At 43.0% G+C, this 13,408-nt stretch overlaps 1 protein-coding gene across 1 annotated transcript in view; it reads left to right on the top strand.

Annotated features, from left to right (window-relative positions):
* Window positions 1-2,206: 2,206 nt before the first annotated feature.
* The window catches only part of LOC139446724 (A disintegrin and metalloproteinase with thrombospondin motifs 9-like), a 154,081-nt gene continuing 142,879 nt past the window's right edge, over window positions 2,207-13,408 (top strand). The window contains exons 1-2 of the mRNA XM_071228021.1: window positions 2,207-2,411; window positions 2,549-2,913. Coding sequence (XP_071084122.1) covers window positions 2,300-2,411; window positions 2,549-2,913 — 477 coding nt within the window. The 5' untranslated portion in view covers window positions 2,207-2,299. The remainder of the gene's footprint in view (window positions 2,412-2,548; window positions 2,914-13,408) is intronic.

Here is a 13,408-nt window from a genome sequence, read left to right as displayed (position 1 = left end):
TTGTGACCTTCTAGGCGAGTGGGTTTGTGGAATGATGACTTGCTGACATCTGTAGGTGGACGAACGAGCATGTACACCACAATATGGTTAGACAAGCGAATGAGTGAGTTGGATTTAACGCCGCTTTTAACAGTATTCCAGTTATATCACGGTATTGACAAGTATCACACCAGTTAGAAGACGATTGAAAGACGAATTTACAATAAAACATATTAATACCTATTTGTATGTCATACAAATCTTTCGAAAATATCATTTTATTAAATAAAACCGTCGTTTCTGTGATTTTTCAGCAATTTCTGCCAGGTATAGTGTATATGTGTATACATGTGTGGAATTGTTTTATCATCAAGATGTTGAACACCAATATTTCATCAGCTTTGAACATCAAGATGTTATCAACTTAGAGCCTCAACATGTGTCATGAGCCTTCAACATCACACTAAACACTTATAGATTTATCAACGTAGAACATCAAGATGTTATCAACGCAGAGCGTCAAGATGTTTTCAACTTTAACACAAGATGTTTTCAACTTTTACATCAAGATGTTTTCAAATTTTACATCAAGATGTTATCAACTTTTACATCAAGATGTTGTCAACTTTCACATCAAGATGTTTTCAACTTTTACATGAAGTTTTTTTCAACTTTGAGCATCACACTGAACACCAGCATGTTATCAACGTTGAGCATCAAGATGTTATACACTCTGAACGTCCATATGTTATAAACTCTGAACGTCCATATGTTATACACTCTGAACGTCCATATGTTATACACTCTGAACGTCCATATGTTATACACTATGAACGTCCATATGTTATACACTCTGAACGTCCATATGTTATACACTCTGAACGTCCATATGTTATACACTCTGAACGTCCATATGTTATACACTCTGAACGTCCATATGCTATACACTCTGAACGTCCATATGCTATACACTCTGAACGTACATATGTTATACACTCTGAACGTCCATATGTTATACACTCTGAACGTCCATCTGTTATACACTCTGAACGTCCATATGTTATACACTCTGAACGTCCATATGTTATACACTCTCAACGTCCATCTGTTATACACTCTGAACGTCCATATGCTATACACTCTGAACGTCCATATGTTATACACTCTGAACGTCCATATGTTATACACTATGAACGTCCATATGCTAAACACTCTGAACGTCCATATGCTATACACTCTGAACGTCCATATGTTATACGCTCTGAACGTCCATATGTTATACACTCTGAACGTCCATATGTTATAAACTCTGAACTTCCATATGTTATACACTCTGAACGTCCATATGTTATACACTCTGAACGTCCATATGTTATTAACCCTTAACACCAGTGCGTTGTAATCGCCGCTTAATATGAAAATCCTATAATTGCCGTTCAACAAACAAACTTCATGAATGGATGATCTTCTGACAGAGTTTCTCATGAAAATTTAAATAAATATTGAAAAGATGTTCCTGGTTGAAGTCCTGACGCATGGACTTCATTCTACGACTATGTAAGGAGCATCAAAACATTTCACTTTCGTCTTGACAAAGTGTAAATTGTATTGCTTCGGTCTTTTCGGTACCACAGAAAACTGTTTTATTGTAGTCGCTGAAAGTTTTATGGCAATGATAAAACCCAGCGAAGCGTGACAACGTTCGTGTCTTACAACTCCCTAACAGTATGTAAGGTATTTGAGAATGGACAAACGTCCCCTTGTGTACTGGCTGTTGCAGGCATGTGACCACAGCAACAGGGGCCAAGCGATGTAGTATTGAAGTGCTACGAACGTACTGTGTAACTCCTATATGGTGCAGTTCAACAGCTGGGTCACCCTCACAAGTCGTTCATTGACAAATGTACTACTGGTACTTGTGTCATAGGTCTCCTGTTAATGCCTTGTTCTCAATCACTCTTAGTACTAGGAGTCCATGACTCAACTCTTAGTGCATGTTACTCTACTGGTTAGTATATACATCAACCATCCCTCCAAGCACCGGCCGTGTACTAGCGGTGTAACGTAGTGGGCCTGTAGTACAGGCCTGATGGATATAAGGCCGTTCCTTATCAAAGCGGAGATGCAGTAAACGAATACGATTGGTTGAATTAGGTAGGGGCGGAGCTTAGCTTGGGAATAGTCACTCGCTGTGGACTGGAAGCGAGTCCACGTACAGAGATAGGCAAGCTTTAGCAAGCTCACCTCTTTTAGACTGGGTTTGACAGAAAGTGTTTCAATGAGTTTCAAATGAAGTCGCTTTGTTGAGGACGTTGTCGCCATGCGTTCTGTGTTGTTGACGGTGGTGGGGCTATGGGGATGTTTAATGTTATTGCAACCAGTCATCCTCGCACAGCAAGCGCAGGGTAATACCGGTCCGCGCCAGGAGCCAGGTAAATAACTTTATACTAATCTACCCAGCGTTTCACACACACCAGGAATCAAACCGAATGCTACAATGAGACTATACGTGTTTTTGTAAAGTCATGTTTTAGAAATGTATTAACTGTTACATACAACTTTTTTTCAGGTACCCCTGATGAAGATGGATCGCAGAGCTCTTCACTTAACTCGGAAATATTTTACCCCAAGAAGTACCTTCATGATGATGATGATGATGATATTGGATATCACCCGAAAAATCTCCACAAGAGAAGTGTGGACTCTGGGGGTGGAAATGCAGTCTACGGGATTAGTGTGTTTGGAAAGGAAATGCTTGTGAATCTGACAAGATTCTCGGAGTTCTTATACCCTGGATTAATATTTCAGAGAACGGAAGGGAATTACTCGTGGTTTGAAGATCTAGGGGACAGTGGATTGGATAGATGCTTTTATTCTGGGACTGTGAACGGTATTGAGGACTCGCATGCTACCTTCAGCCTTTGCAAGGGGATGGTAAGTTTTCTAATTAGTTACGTGGTGTTGTTCCTAGAATACACCCGCTACTTAAAACAGTGCATGTAGGATTATTCCCCTGCAAACCTCTACAATACAACCTGGTTGAGGTGTCCTGTATAATGCTATACGTTTGATGATATTACCCGAGCTTCATGTCTTTCCTGATTCGGGTGTATTTGTGTTCGGGTACAATGCCTTCATGTTGACACGGGTAGTGGCATAATGTATAAAGTGGCGGAGGATTAAGTAAAGAGTTGACCGACTCAACCCAGGCGAAGTGAATTACCTGCACCGCGTGCCATGTAGTCAACCCGAAGACTGCCGGTGTCAACAAAAGAGTTTTTGGGTCCTGATGCAATTAGGCTAGATTCGGACAGTCGAGCCCTAATCAGGCGGCCGAGGCGGTAACCGACTGAACAGACGATCTTTTTTGTGAAGCATCACGTCTGCTCCGGGGGTATTTCCTCCCGCGAGATACCACATTGTCAGGGACAGCCCCTGGGTGCTTCATTCCAGCCCCGGTAGGGTCGGACTGGGGATTATACTGGGAGCCGACCCTCCGTGAACAGATCGGAGGGATTATGAGGGTGAATGTGTCATGTCTCGGTGGTTGTATGGATGTAGTTGTGGACGGTCTTCGTTGTAGGTTTGGACTTTGTGGAAGCTATGTCAGGGGATGGAAATGTATGTTCTGACTATATTTAGACGTTGCATGAACATTCACCGGGGTAATGTATCTTTAAGATGCTCTGTTGTGTAGGCAGATTGGATATCTCCCAGGAAATAGATGCAGCTCGATATGATGTTCTGTAAGGCGATGGGTGACTGGTTGCTATCAGCGAGATGCTGCTCCATCTTCGTAACGTGTCACTGGGGTGATGCAAGGAAGATAGAGCGAACTGTCTCCAATGTACCAATTCAAATGTGTGGTCTGTGCTGTATGCATACAGCTGGGGTTTACGGGAGGCAGGCTTGCTTGTACGGGGGCTGTTATAGTGGAGGCTTGTGGTACGGCTGTGTCGTGATGGGGCAGGGGGAGCTGGAGGATGTAAGCAAGGTGGTGGTGTAGGTGCTGCGATGTTGGAGGTTTAGGCATGGGATGGGGTGCAGGCAGGGGGGTGGTGTAGGTGCTGTGATGGTTGAGGTTTAGGGGTGGGGTGCAGGCAGGGTGGTGGTGCAGGTGCTGCGATGTTGGAGGTTTAGGCGTGGGGTGCAGGCAGGGTGGTGGTGCAGGTGCTGCGATGTTGGAGGTTTAGGCGTGGGGTGCAGGCAGGGTGGTGGTGCAGGTGCTGCGATGTTGGAGGTTTAGGCGTGGGGTGCAGGCAGGGTGGTGGTGCAGGTGCTGCGATGTTGGGGGTTTAGGCAAGGCGTGGTGCAGGTGCTGCGATGTTGGGGGTTTAGGCAAGGCGTGGTGCAGGTGCTGCGATGTTGGGGGTTTAGGCATGGGGTGGGGTGCAGGCAAGGCATGGTTCAGGTGCTGCGATGTTGGGGGTTTAGGCATGGCATGGTGCAGGTGCTGCGATGTTGGGGGTTTAGGCAGTGGTGAGGGTGTGGAGAGGCAAGGTGGTGGTGTAGGAGCTGCACTCTTGTAGACATCCTGCAGTGTTGTAGTGAGTGCTGAAGGCTAGATGCTAGGATAAGCAGACTCATGTGACACTTAACGTGGAGACAGCAGTGCTGGGGCAGACTCTATTGTAGCCGGGTAGGGGGTGGTAGTCCGTGGTTGCTGCGGTAGCGGCTTGCTTCCATGTTGTGGGTGGGCGGTATGACGCCGATACCGCCGCATTAGAGGGGAGTAACGGTGGATTAGAACAGACATGTTAAGAACAGGATAGGAATTGAAAATATATCATTACAGAGCGGTTTTTTTAATTTATTTTCAGCCATAATATGATTTCTATAGTCATTTTCTGTTGGCCACGTATAACTTTGAATTTGGGATTTATTACGATTTATTTTTCATAGAATAGGATAGGGTTGGGAAGAATTTGTTTCAGGAGGACATACTTGAGTAGTAGAGGTGACATCTAACGATTCATCTCTTTAGTAGAATACGTAGCGCCTTCAAGAGAGACGTGTAGTGTGATCTCATTTCCAAGGCTGTCTTCACACGTGTACACCACCTTCATTGCCACTCGGTCAATGTCTATAGATTCCAGCCCTGGTTTATTTCTGTAACAATGCTGTACCGATCTCTGAAGTACTGTAACATATGGGCCGGGCACACGTGTAATCATGGCCAATCCCGTGGGTTCTAAAACACGACGCAAGGCACACAGAGTAACACCAATACTCCTTTAAGCCATTGTACGGTTTTAATTGTAAAATTATTTTCAATAACTTCACACAGGACCGATACAAACAGGAGCTGCACTAGTTAATGAATTTGATAACGCGTCCTTTTTAGTGTTTAAATACTATTTGGAATACGTGTAGCTTTCAATAAAACAGAGCCTCGTATTGAAACATACCCCACGTGAGACACACGGGTTGAATTCATTAATTACTATACGTGTCTATCAAACAGAACAGAGAATGTGGTCTTCGGTTCTACGTGCATTTCTCGTACTTGGGTACGATGTGTCACCGTACCCAATAAGCGTATGTTTTATAGGTAAATGCCCTCTGATTATCTGTCAAAGACATCTAGATCACCAGTCTAGTCCATGTTACCTGTCTGCCTACCCCGAGTCAGGCAACTAGCACTGCCGTATCAAAGCGAGGAGTAGACCATATGATCTAATTGCTTTACACAAGCTTAGGCGCACGCTATAGTTTATCTGACAGGTCCCATTGATAAACCTCTGTCAATGATTTTCATTGTCCAGCGGCTCTGTCTGAATGTAACATACGAAATATCTAAATCTTCCAAGTCAGACATCTTGATTGAAGCTCTAACCTTGCACATTTAGTCTAACATAATGACCGCGCATCAATGCAGTATATTACGACGGGTTTCTATTAGCCAAGACGCCTATGACAAATCTTTACTCTGTGCAATCGAAGCTGATAGGGTTTGCTACCAACCGCCTGTTCCTGTCGTTGCGTAACTATGGCAACGTTTAGACGATGCCATAAGATACACATTGTATGAATTTGTTGGTACTGCTAATAAAACGGTTTGAATGGAGGCCTTTACTATGCATGTTTGCTGAATATAGTGATTGTGTTGGAAGATACATTAAAACAAGCTGTTGTATTGATGACGTGTCCAGAAAGGGAAATCCATCATGGCGTATTTAGGCCACGTGTTACTACAACTCTTCCAGTCTTATATTATGACTCGATGACTATCTCTAACGCGCCTGGTCCTGGCTGGATTTGGATAAAGACTGATCCAAAATACGTACTCGAATATGTGGGGTTAATGCAGTGGAAACAAACGCATGAGAGGGTGTTATAAGACCATTTAACGCGGCATGAGGGACTGATGTCACACGTTAAACCATGGTCTTACTAGCTTGTGTGATATGACCACCATGACGGGGTTGTTTGGCGACTTGGTTCCACACAATTAGTTCAGGGTCACTCTATTCAATGAACAACCTCAACTGACCCCTATAATGGGATTTCCCATATCTTTCGTAATCTAACACCTAACGTTTTGTACCCTCTGGTCCACGCATAGCAAATACCACGGTTTTAACAGCAAACTCGTCGACAGTTCGATATTTCAATACGCTTTCTACACCAAAGATGCAAAATACAAAAATAGGCGACAGTTCGATGTTTAAATACGCTTTCTACACCAAAGATGCAAAATACAAAAATAGGCGACAAACGCCTCAGAGGAGACAGACAAGAATAATTATTATGAGAGTTCCGGAGTTGAGTGGGGTGGGATTCATCAAAGGCCTCACTCAGCCTCAAATCGAGGCCATTGTGTTTTAACCTAAGGCAGTAACCTCGTACCTTGACGCAACGACGGCCAACTAACAGACATGCGGCGGGAATTAGCGAGAAGTGCCGGTGTGTTCAGTCGTCTGGCGAAGGAAGATGAGTCCCCTTGAAAAAAACCCTCCCGTATAATCGCGGGGTTGACAGTCAACAAGAACACATGAAATCTAGCCATTTGTCCGTTTAAGCCATCGTTTTCTGTCTGTGTTATTATGAAAGGCTTGACATAACACGTCGTGATTTGTATCTTTTGCCCCGTGGGTAAAAAATAGCAACCGAGGCTGGTTCGTACTGTTTTAATTGTGGGTCTGAATCAGTGATATTGCTGGAATATTGCTAAAAGCGGCATAAAACCTCACACATACATATAAATATATATTATATTAAATATAAATATTTTCACCGACATATACTTGCTTATATATATAAGGTTCAGTTCGAATAGATGTGAACGAGTATTAAGGAACCCTCAGAACGCTTTGCTGAAAAGGGGGCGAGTATTGGCTGATGCAGCTGAGAGCGGGGCGATGACTGATTGGGATGGGCTCACCTGTCTGTTGCAAGAGACACTTCAAGACAAGTCGTTTTAATCGCAATTATCAACGGAATCAGGAAGTTAATGCATGAAGCGACTGGATCACCACGTGCACATTTGCACATTACTGATTCCACATTGCCCGTCTCATAATAAGTATTGTTCATGAGAATCACATGTGTAGTTATTATTTGTCGATAAAAAGTTTGGTTACGATTACAAATAAGTTTTTTCTTGAAATGATTTTAATATATATGTCTGATATATCACTGCTACACTGAAAGAGGCCTATTTTAGCTGATGTAGCAGATCTCTGCACCGAGTGCACAGTCAGTGAGACTGCTCGATAGAGCAAGAGCTGGTGTAGGCTGACCGCTTTTATATATAGCAGCTACGCTTCCACTGTCTGCAGGCGGCATTCCTGTGGCTTCAGGGGACCGTCTCAACAACAAGAACCGCCTTTTTTTCCCAAATCACTGAATACGTATGACAACGATTATGACAGGATATTCTAATATGATATGAAATATTATAATGATGACAAGATTATTTGTTTCGATGAGTGTCAACATTGTACTGATTATTGTTTCTGTAGTGTAGCGGTTGTTAGCGTTTGTCACCGTATTACCTAAATCATGGATGGACTGTTTGAGACGCTGTTGTGGATTTCCGAATACTTTGAGGCAGCATTGACCTACTTTGTTTGTTGCTTTCTTGTTTAACGCCGCACTCAGCAATATTCTAGCTACATGACGGCGATCTGTAAATAGTCGAGTCTGGACCAGACATTCCAGTGATTGACATGACGAGCATCGATCTACGCAATTGGGAGACGATGACATGCGTCATCCAAGTCAGCAGTATTGACATGTTCATGTTAAAAACACCCAATTTTTAAACCGTTATCGTTGTTTCGACATGTACAGAACTCAACCTTCGTCCTCTTGTGTACGTCCGTAGAATGTACAGTACGGGTCGATGGGTCTCTCGCGGTCTGTAGTGGGTGTCATTATTGATCCATTAATGAGTGAGTGAGGTTTTATGCCGCCTACAGCAATATCCCAGCCGGGGACACCAGAAATGAGCTTCGCACATTGTACCCACATGAGGAATCGAACCCGGATCTTCGGTGTGACGAGCGAACGCTTTAACCACTAGGCTACCCCACCGTCCCAGATACATTAATGCATGTGACACCTTGTGAATGTCATAGATTATAAATGAGTTGTGTTTTACGTTCTTTTTCGCAATAATCAAGTAATATTACGACAGATGTCAACGCGGATTCACACATTGTACACAGGTGGTGGATCGAACCTGGTCTTCGACGTGAACGAACGCTTTAACCTCTGTGCTACAAATGCCCCCACGTTGATATGAAAATATCAGTAGACATGCATAACGAGGAATAAATAACGTTAAACAATTGTTGCAACCTAACTGGATCATTATTGTGAATTTAATACCTATATACATAATGTCAATACTTACCCACCGTGCCAATAACCGGATGTAGCATACTGACCTTGACCTTAGTCTACATATCTCGAATAGCTTCATCAACTTACTGGCTATTTTCAGATCAAAAGTTCTCGGGGAGTTATTTTAGGTCCCGTAAAGTCTCATGTCCGTTATGTCATCATGATAATCGCCATCTTGGCTGGTCCGGACCACCTCGCCGAAATGTCAAAGAGAATCTCCGGATCTCAAACTACGTCAGCCAGAGAGGTCCGAAGGCCTGGTTTCATCATTTCAAAGGTTTTTTGTTGGTCGCGTGCCTCAATGGGGTAGAAGCGTTGCGTGGACAGCATTCCTGACCCGCCATTGAACTACGTTCTTTATTTGGTACGATGCTCACTTGTGAAACATAGACTTTAAGGGACGTCAAGGGTTTGTAGGTTTACGCCTTGCTAACACTATGGTCCTTTTAGCGCACTTTTACAACGTGTACGTGTGACGGTGAATACCAGCCGCGAAAGAGGTTGATCATTTCTCAATTTCCTCTGTGGCGACCCCCTACCCCACCCCCACCCCCCACCCCCTAACGCCTGGATTACCTTCTATATTGGTCAACACAGGTGGGTTCTTTGTGGAACGTGTCCAATAAACCGTCGCTGTTACTGTGTCTTGGGATTCATGTGTCGATGGCACAGGTCTTCCTTGGACCTTGGCCATTTTGATACTTTCCAAGAGATTGTGTATTTGACGTTTTCCATCAAGCTCCACATTCGTGGGGTTATCAATTTATTATATAACCTGGTTCCACGGTTCCAATGTAAGAAATGGCGGGCGATGGTTCCTGGTTCTTTATATGCTAGCTCATATTTAATTACACTGAGAACGTCATATATTTGAATCGGCATCACCATGACGTTTAACATACTTTAATACAACTTCCAGAGAAAATATGGGTGACAGTGAACTTATATGTGTTGCTTGTTTGTCTGTTTTTCGCAACGCGCTAGTGCCTTTTGAAATATCACATGTAAGCGTTTGGCCGTTTAATGTTTGACACCTGGGCGGAAAATGTTACGGGTATTTAACCCCCGTTGTTCCCGTTCATTTACAAACGTTGGCGAACATACATGATAAATATGACCTATTTGCCATTAGCAATGCCCGATACTATATACCTCGTACGAATATTGTCACCTATTTATCATTGTGTACCTACCATATGGAAAATGGCTTCTACATATACCCTTTCCACAGGTTAATAGGTGAAATCTTGGGTGGGCCATATTTTATGAATGATGCTTTGAAGTTATGTTGACCATTGCAACCACGATTCAGTGGCTCACAACAGAATCACGGTCTGACGAGTGCCTAGTGGGGTATTACAGATCACGACCCGGGGCACGAGCGGGCCAAGACTTGGCTACAGTGATGGAGCGACGATCGGAGGGCATCACACCTGCTCTCTCTCAGCCTCACAGCCTTCTTCCCCTCATCAGGCCATCTATTTCCCAGCTCTTTCTCTCTCCATATATGTCTCCTTATTCTCCGACCCTTTGATGGTCCAATAATGTCTTGTTTGCAGGGTTAACGCTTCCTTAAGCTACTCTATACTAAGAGTGCTTGAGATTATACGCTCTACTTTATAAGTAACGTACAATAGGAATCTGTTTCGGGGAGCTTCGGTTACAGTAACACCTCCTCAGTTCATCGTCTAATATCCGTTTTTTCCATATTTCGCTTATGGGGTCTCCGGATCAATCCTTTAGAATTGTGTGTGGGATCTATATCTCCGATTGGCTACAAATCATAAAATATTCTTAATATTTTCATACTAATCACTTCATACCACTTATCCCAACATACGAACATTATTATTCGCGGAAAGCTAATTATGAATAAGGCTTCCCGTTGGAATACACAAACCGGCACGGAAAACCCCTACCAACAACGACCACTCCCTCCCTCAACTAAAACAAACAAACAAAAACACAATATAAGGAAACAAAGAAATCGCTTTGTGTCTGGTGGTGGTGTGTTTATTAGACTACCCCAAATTTAAAAGACACATATATACGTTGCACATAGAGAACCGCCTTCTCTCCCAAATCCTGGACCCCTCTGCATGGTGGTTCCACGTGCACATTCAGCAGTGGGCATATTTCTGCTTGCATCATCCTGTTTAAATGAGGTACCATGTATTATGAATTATCTTCGGTCGTTCACATCACAACCTAGTCTCAACACTGCTTGATCACTACCCTTTTTTAATAACAGAAAAAACTGAAGAAAATCACCCTGTCAGCAAAAGTAAAGTTCTTAATGTCTCATTTTTAGGTCAAGAAACAATGCACCCTACACGAATCCCCATCAAGAGCTTGCGTTATAACCAGGGCGCAGACACCTGTTTGAGACTCTTCACGCCATACTACAAAGTACAAATACTTCCCCAGAAAAACACAATCTTTAGTTCCGTTTATGTGGGAAATAATCGACATCATAATTTACTTTGGGGTAATTATTCAGATGTTTCGTGAGGGTACATATGTTCTATTTATCACATTAAGCCGTCATGCTTCAAACAGCTTTCCACCGAAATTGGCCCAGACAAGCTTCGCTCAACATGTGCACATCAAATGAAAGCCGCGAGCGAGAGAAAGACATGAATGGTATTATCAGCTAGTTTTCGACAGATATCCCCCTGATTACCCGGTAACACACGCTTAACGCGGTATATTGCGACACCAGGTGGTTTAAGCCCATTCCCTTGCTCTGCAGACTGCAGCGCTCTCACGTTCAACATCACAGCTGTACGCTTAGTATGGTTGTACCACGAAATCATGTGACGCCACCACAGCAAGCCAATGAGACCAACAAAGCGAGTCGCTATTAAGTCGATGTTTTCAGTACGTCAGTGATTTTTGCTTTAAGCCGCATTAGCAATCTTGCAGTTATTCGAGGAGATCGATGTTTCTTGTTGATCTCAGTAATAAGTGTTTGGCTTTGACATGGAATAGTGTATTGCGTTTAGTAGTGATATTCAGGAAAGTGTTTAACTAGACCTTATGAACAATACGCAATGTCTCCGAATAAATGAAGATGTATGTTTTATGTACATACTCTCCTGTGATACATGTGTTTTGAGTTCTGTAAAAGATACGCTATTTATGCAAATGTCTTCAAAGGACACATCCCATGATCCAGCAAGTGCAGTGGTATTTATTGCAAGTCATGATTTCACAGTCAAATCGTGCTTAATCGAGAAAGAAGGGAGACGTCCACATTTAATTATATCGTAGTTAGACTATCATGCACAGTCGCTAACACCACATTGTACTCTTGTAGTGACATTCACGCAGATCATTATGACACTGCGGGTCCATCCCGTCGCATAATCTCATCGACGACAAAGTGATTGTTAGGCCGCTTCAGTTGGTCGTAATTATCGCACTGTTACATAAGCTTTGTTTGTTTGGTGTTTAACACCGCACTCAACAATATTCCAGCTATATGACGGTGGTCTGTAAATAATCGAGTCTGGACCAGACAATCCAGTGATTGACATAATGAGCACCGATCTTCGCAATTGGGATACGATGACATGCATCAACCAAGTCAGCGAGCGAGCCTGACCACCCGAACCCATAGCCGCCTCTTACGACAAGCAAATTCGCCGTTTACCACAAGCATGGGTTACTGAAGACCTGTTCTACCCCGGATCTTCACGTGTCTGTTACATAAGCTATGCAATGGGCGTTAATTATGAGACGGCTAGGTATTTTCATGACAGTATCAATTTAATCCGTATCGAAATGCCACATTATGAATTCATGATATACATAACAATCGGTTTGTCTGGTCCTGTCTGTATTAGAATTCAGTGTCCTCTAGTAATAAATTCCAAAAATCAGTTCGCGAAGTTCGATGTTGTGATGCCGTAAAAACTGTAAGAAACGAAACCTTTAAGAAAATTCAAATACTTATTCATGATATATTACGGTTAAATAAATAGATCTATATAAGTTTCATAACTGGTCTGTGAAGATATTTTCGAACTGTGAAATATCTAACTGCAGTTTTAACTGTTAATACTCGACCTGGAACATTTAAGTCTCTTTTCTTATCAAGTGCCCTCTCATCTAGGCGTCTTTGACAGTAACGGGCATCGGGGTTTTTGTTTATAGTTATTTCCCCACCCCGGAACGAAAACAACAATACCCATTTGGCCACCATTGCGTTGATCACTCATTGTTGGAGCCCATTACTTCAGTATTACGTGGCACGTACGTGCCATGATGTATTGTGTGTAAATATTTAAATGCCTCTTATTTTATTATGCCCGCCACCACAGAACAGAGACCTATCTTTGTTGGCAAGAGCAACCATTAAGTGAGGAAAACACGTACCGCGTAAATTGGCCGTGCTCTGCTGTACATTAAAACACGACCGTATTACACCACCTACAACAATGGCGAGGGAGAAAACAGCCAATCGCGTTACGTCTTGCAATGGGTCATGCAAACAACCAATAATATTACGTCTTTGATTGCGCAATGACACCTGTGTGTTCCGTGGTAACAAGCCAGTCATCAAACAGACGTGCTG

The sequence above is a fragment of the Haliotis cracherodii genome, unplaced genomic scaffold (assembly GCF_022045235.1).
Source record: "Haliotis cracherodii isolate W230 unplaced genomic scaffold, xgHalCrac1.p SCAF_6, whole genome shotgun sequence".
NCBI lineage: Eukaryota > Metazoa > Mollusca > Gastropoda > Lepetellida > Haliotidae > Haliotis > Haliotis cracherodii.
Note: the sequence above shows the minus strand (reverse complement) of the source record. Positions and strands in the feature narration are given on the sequence as shown.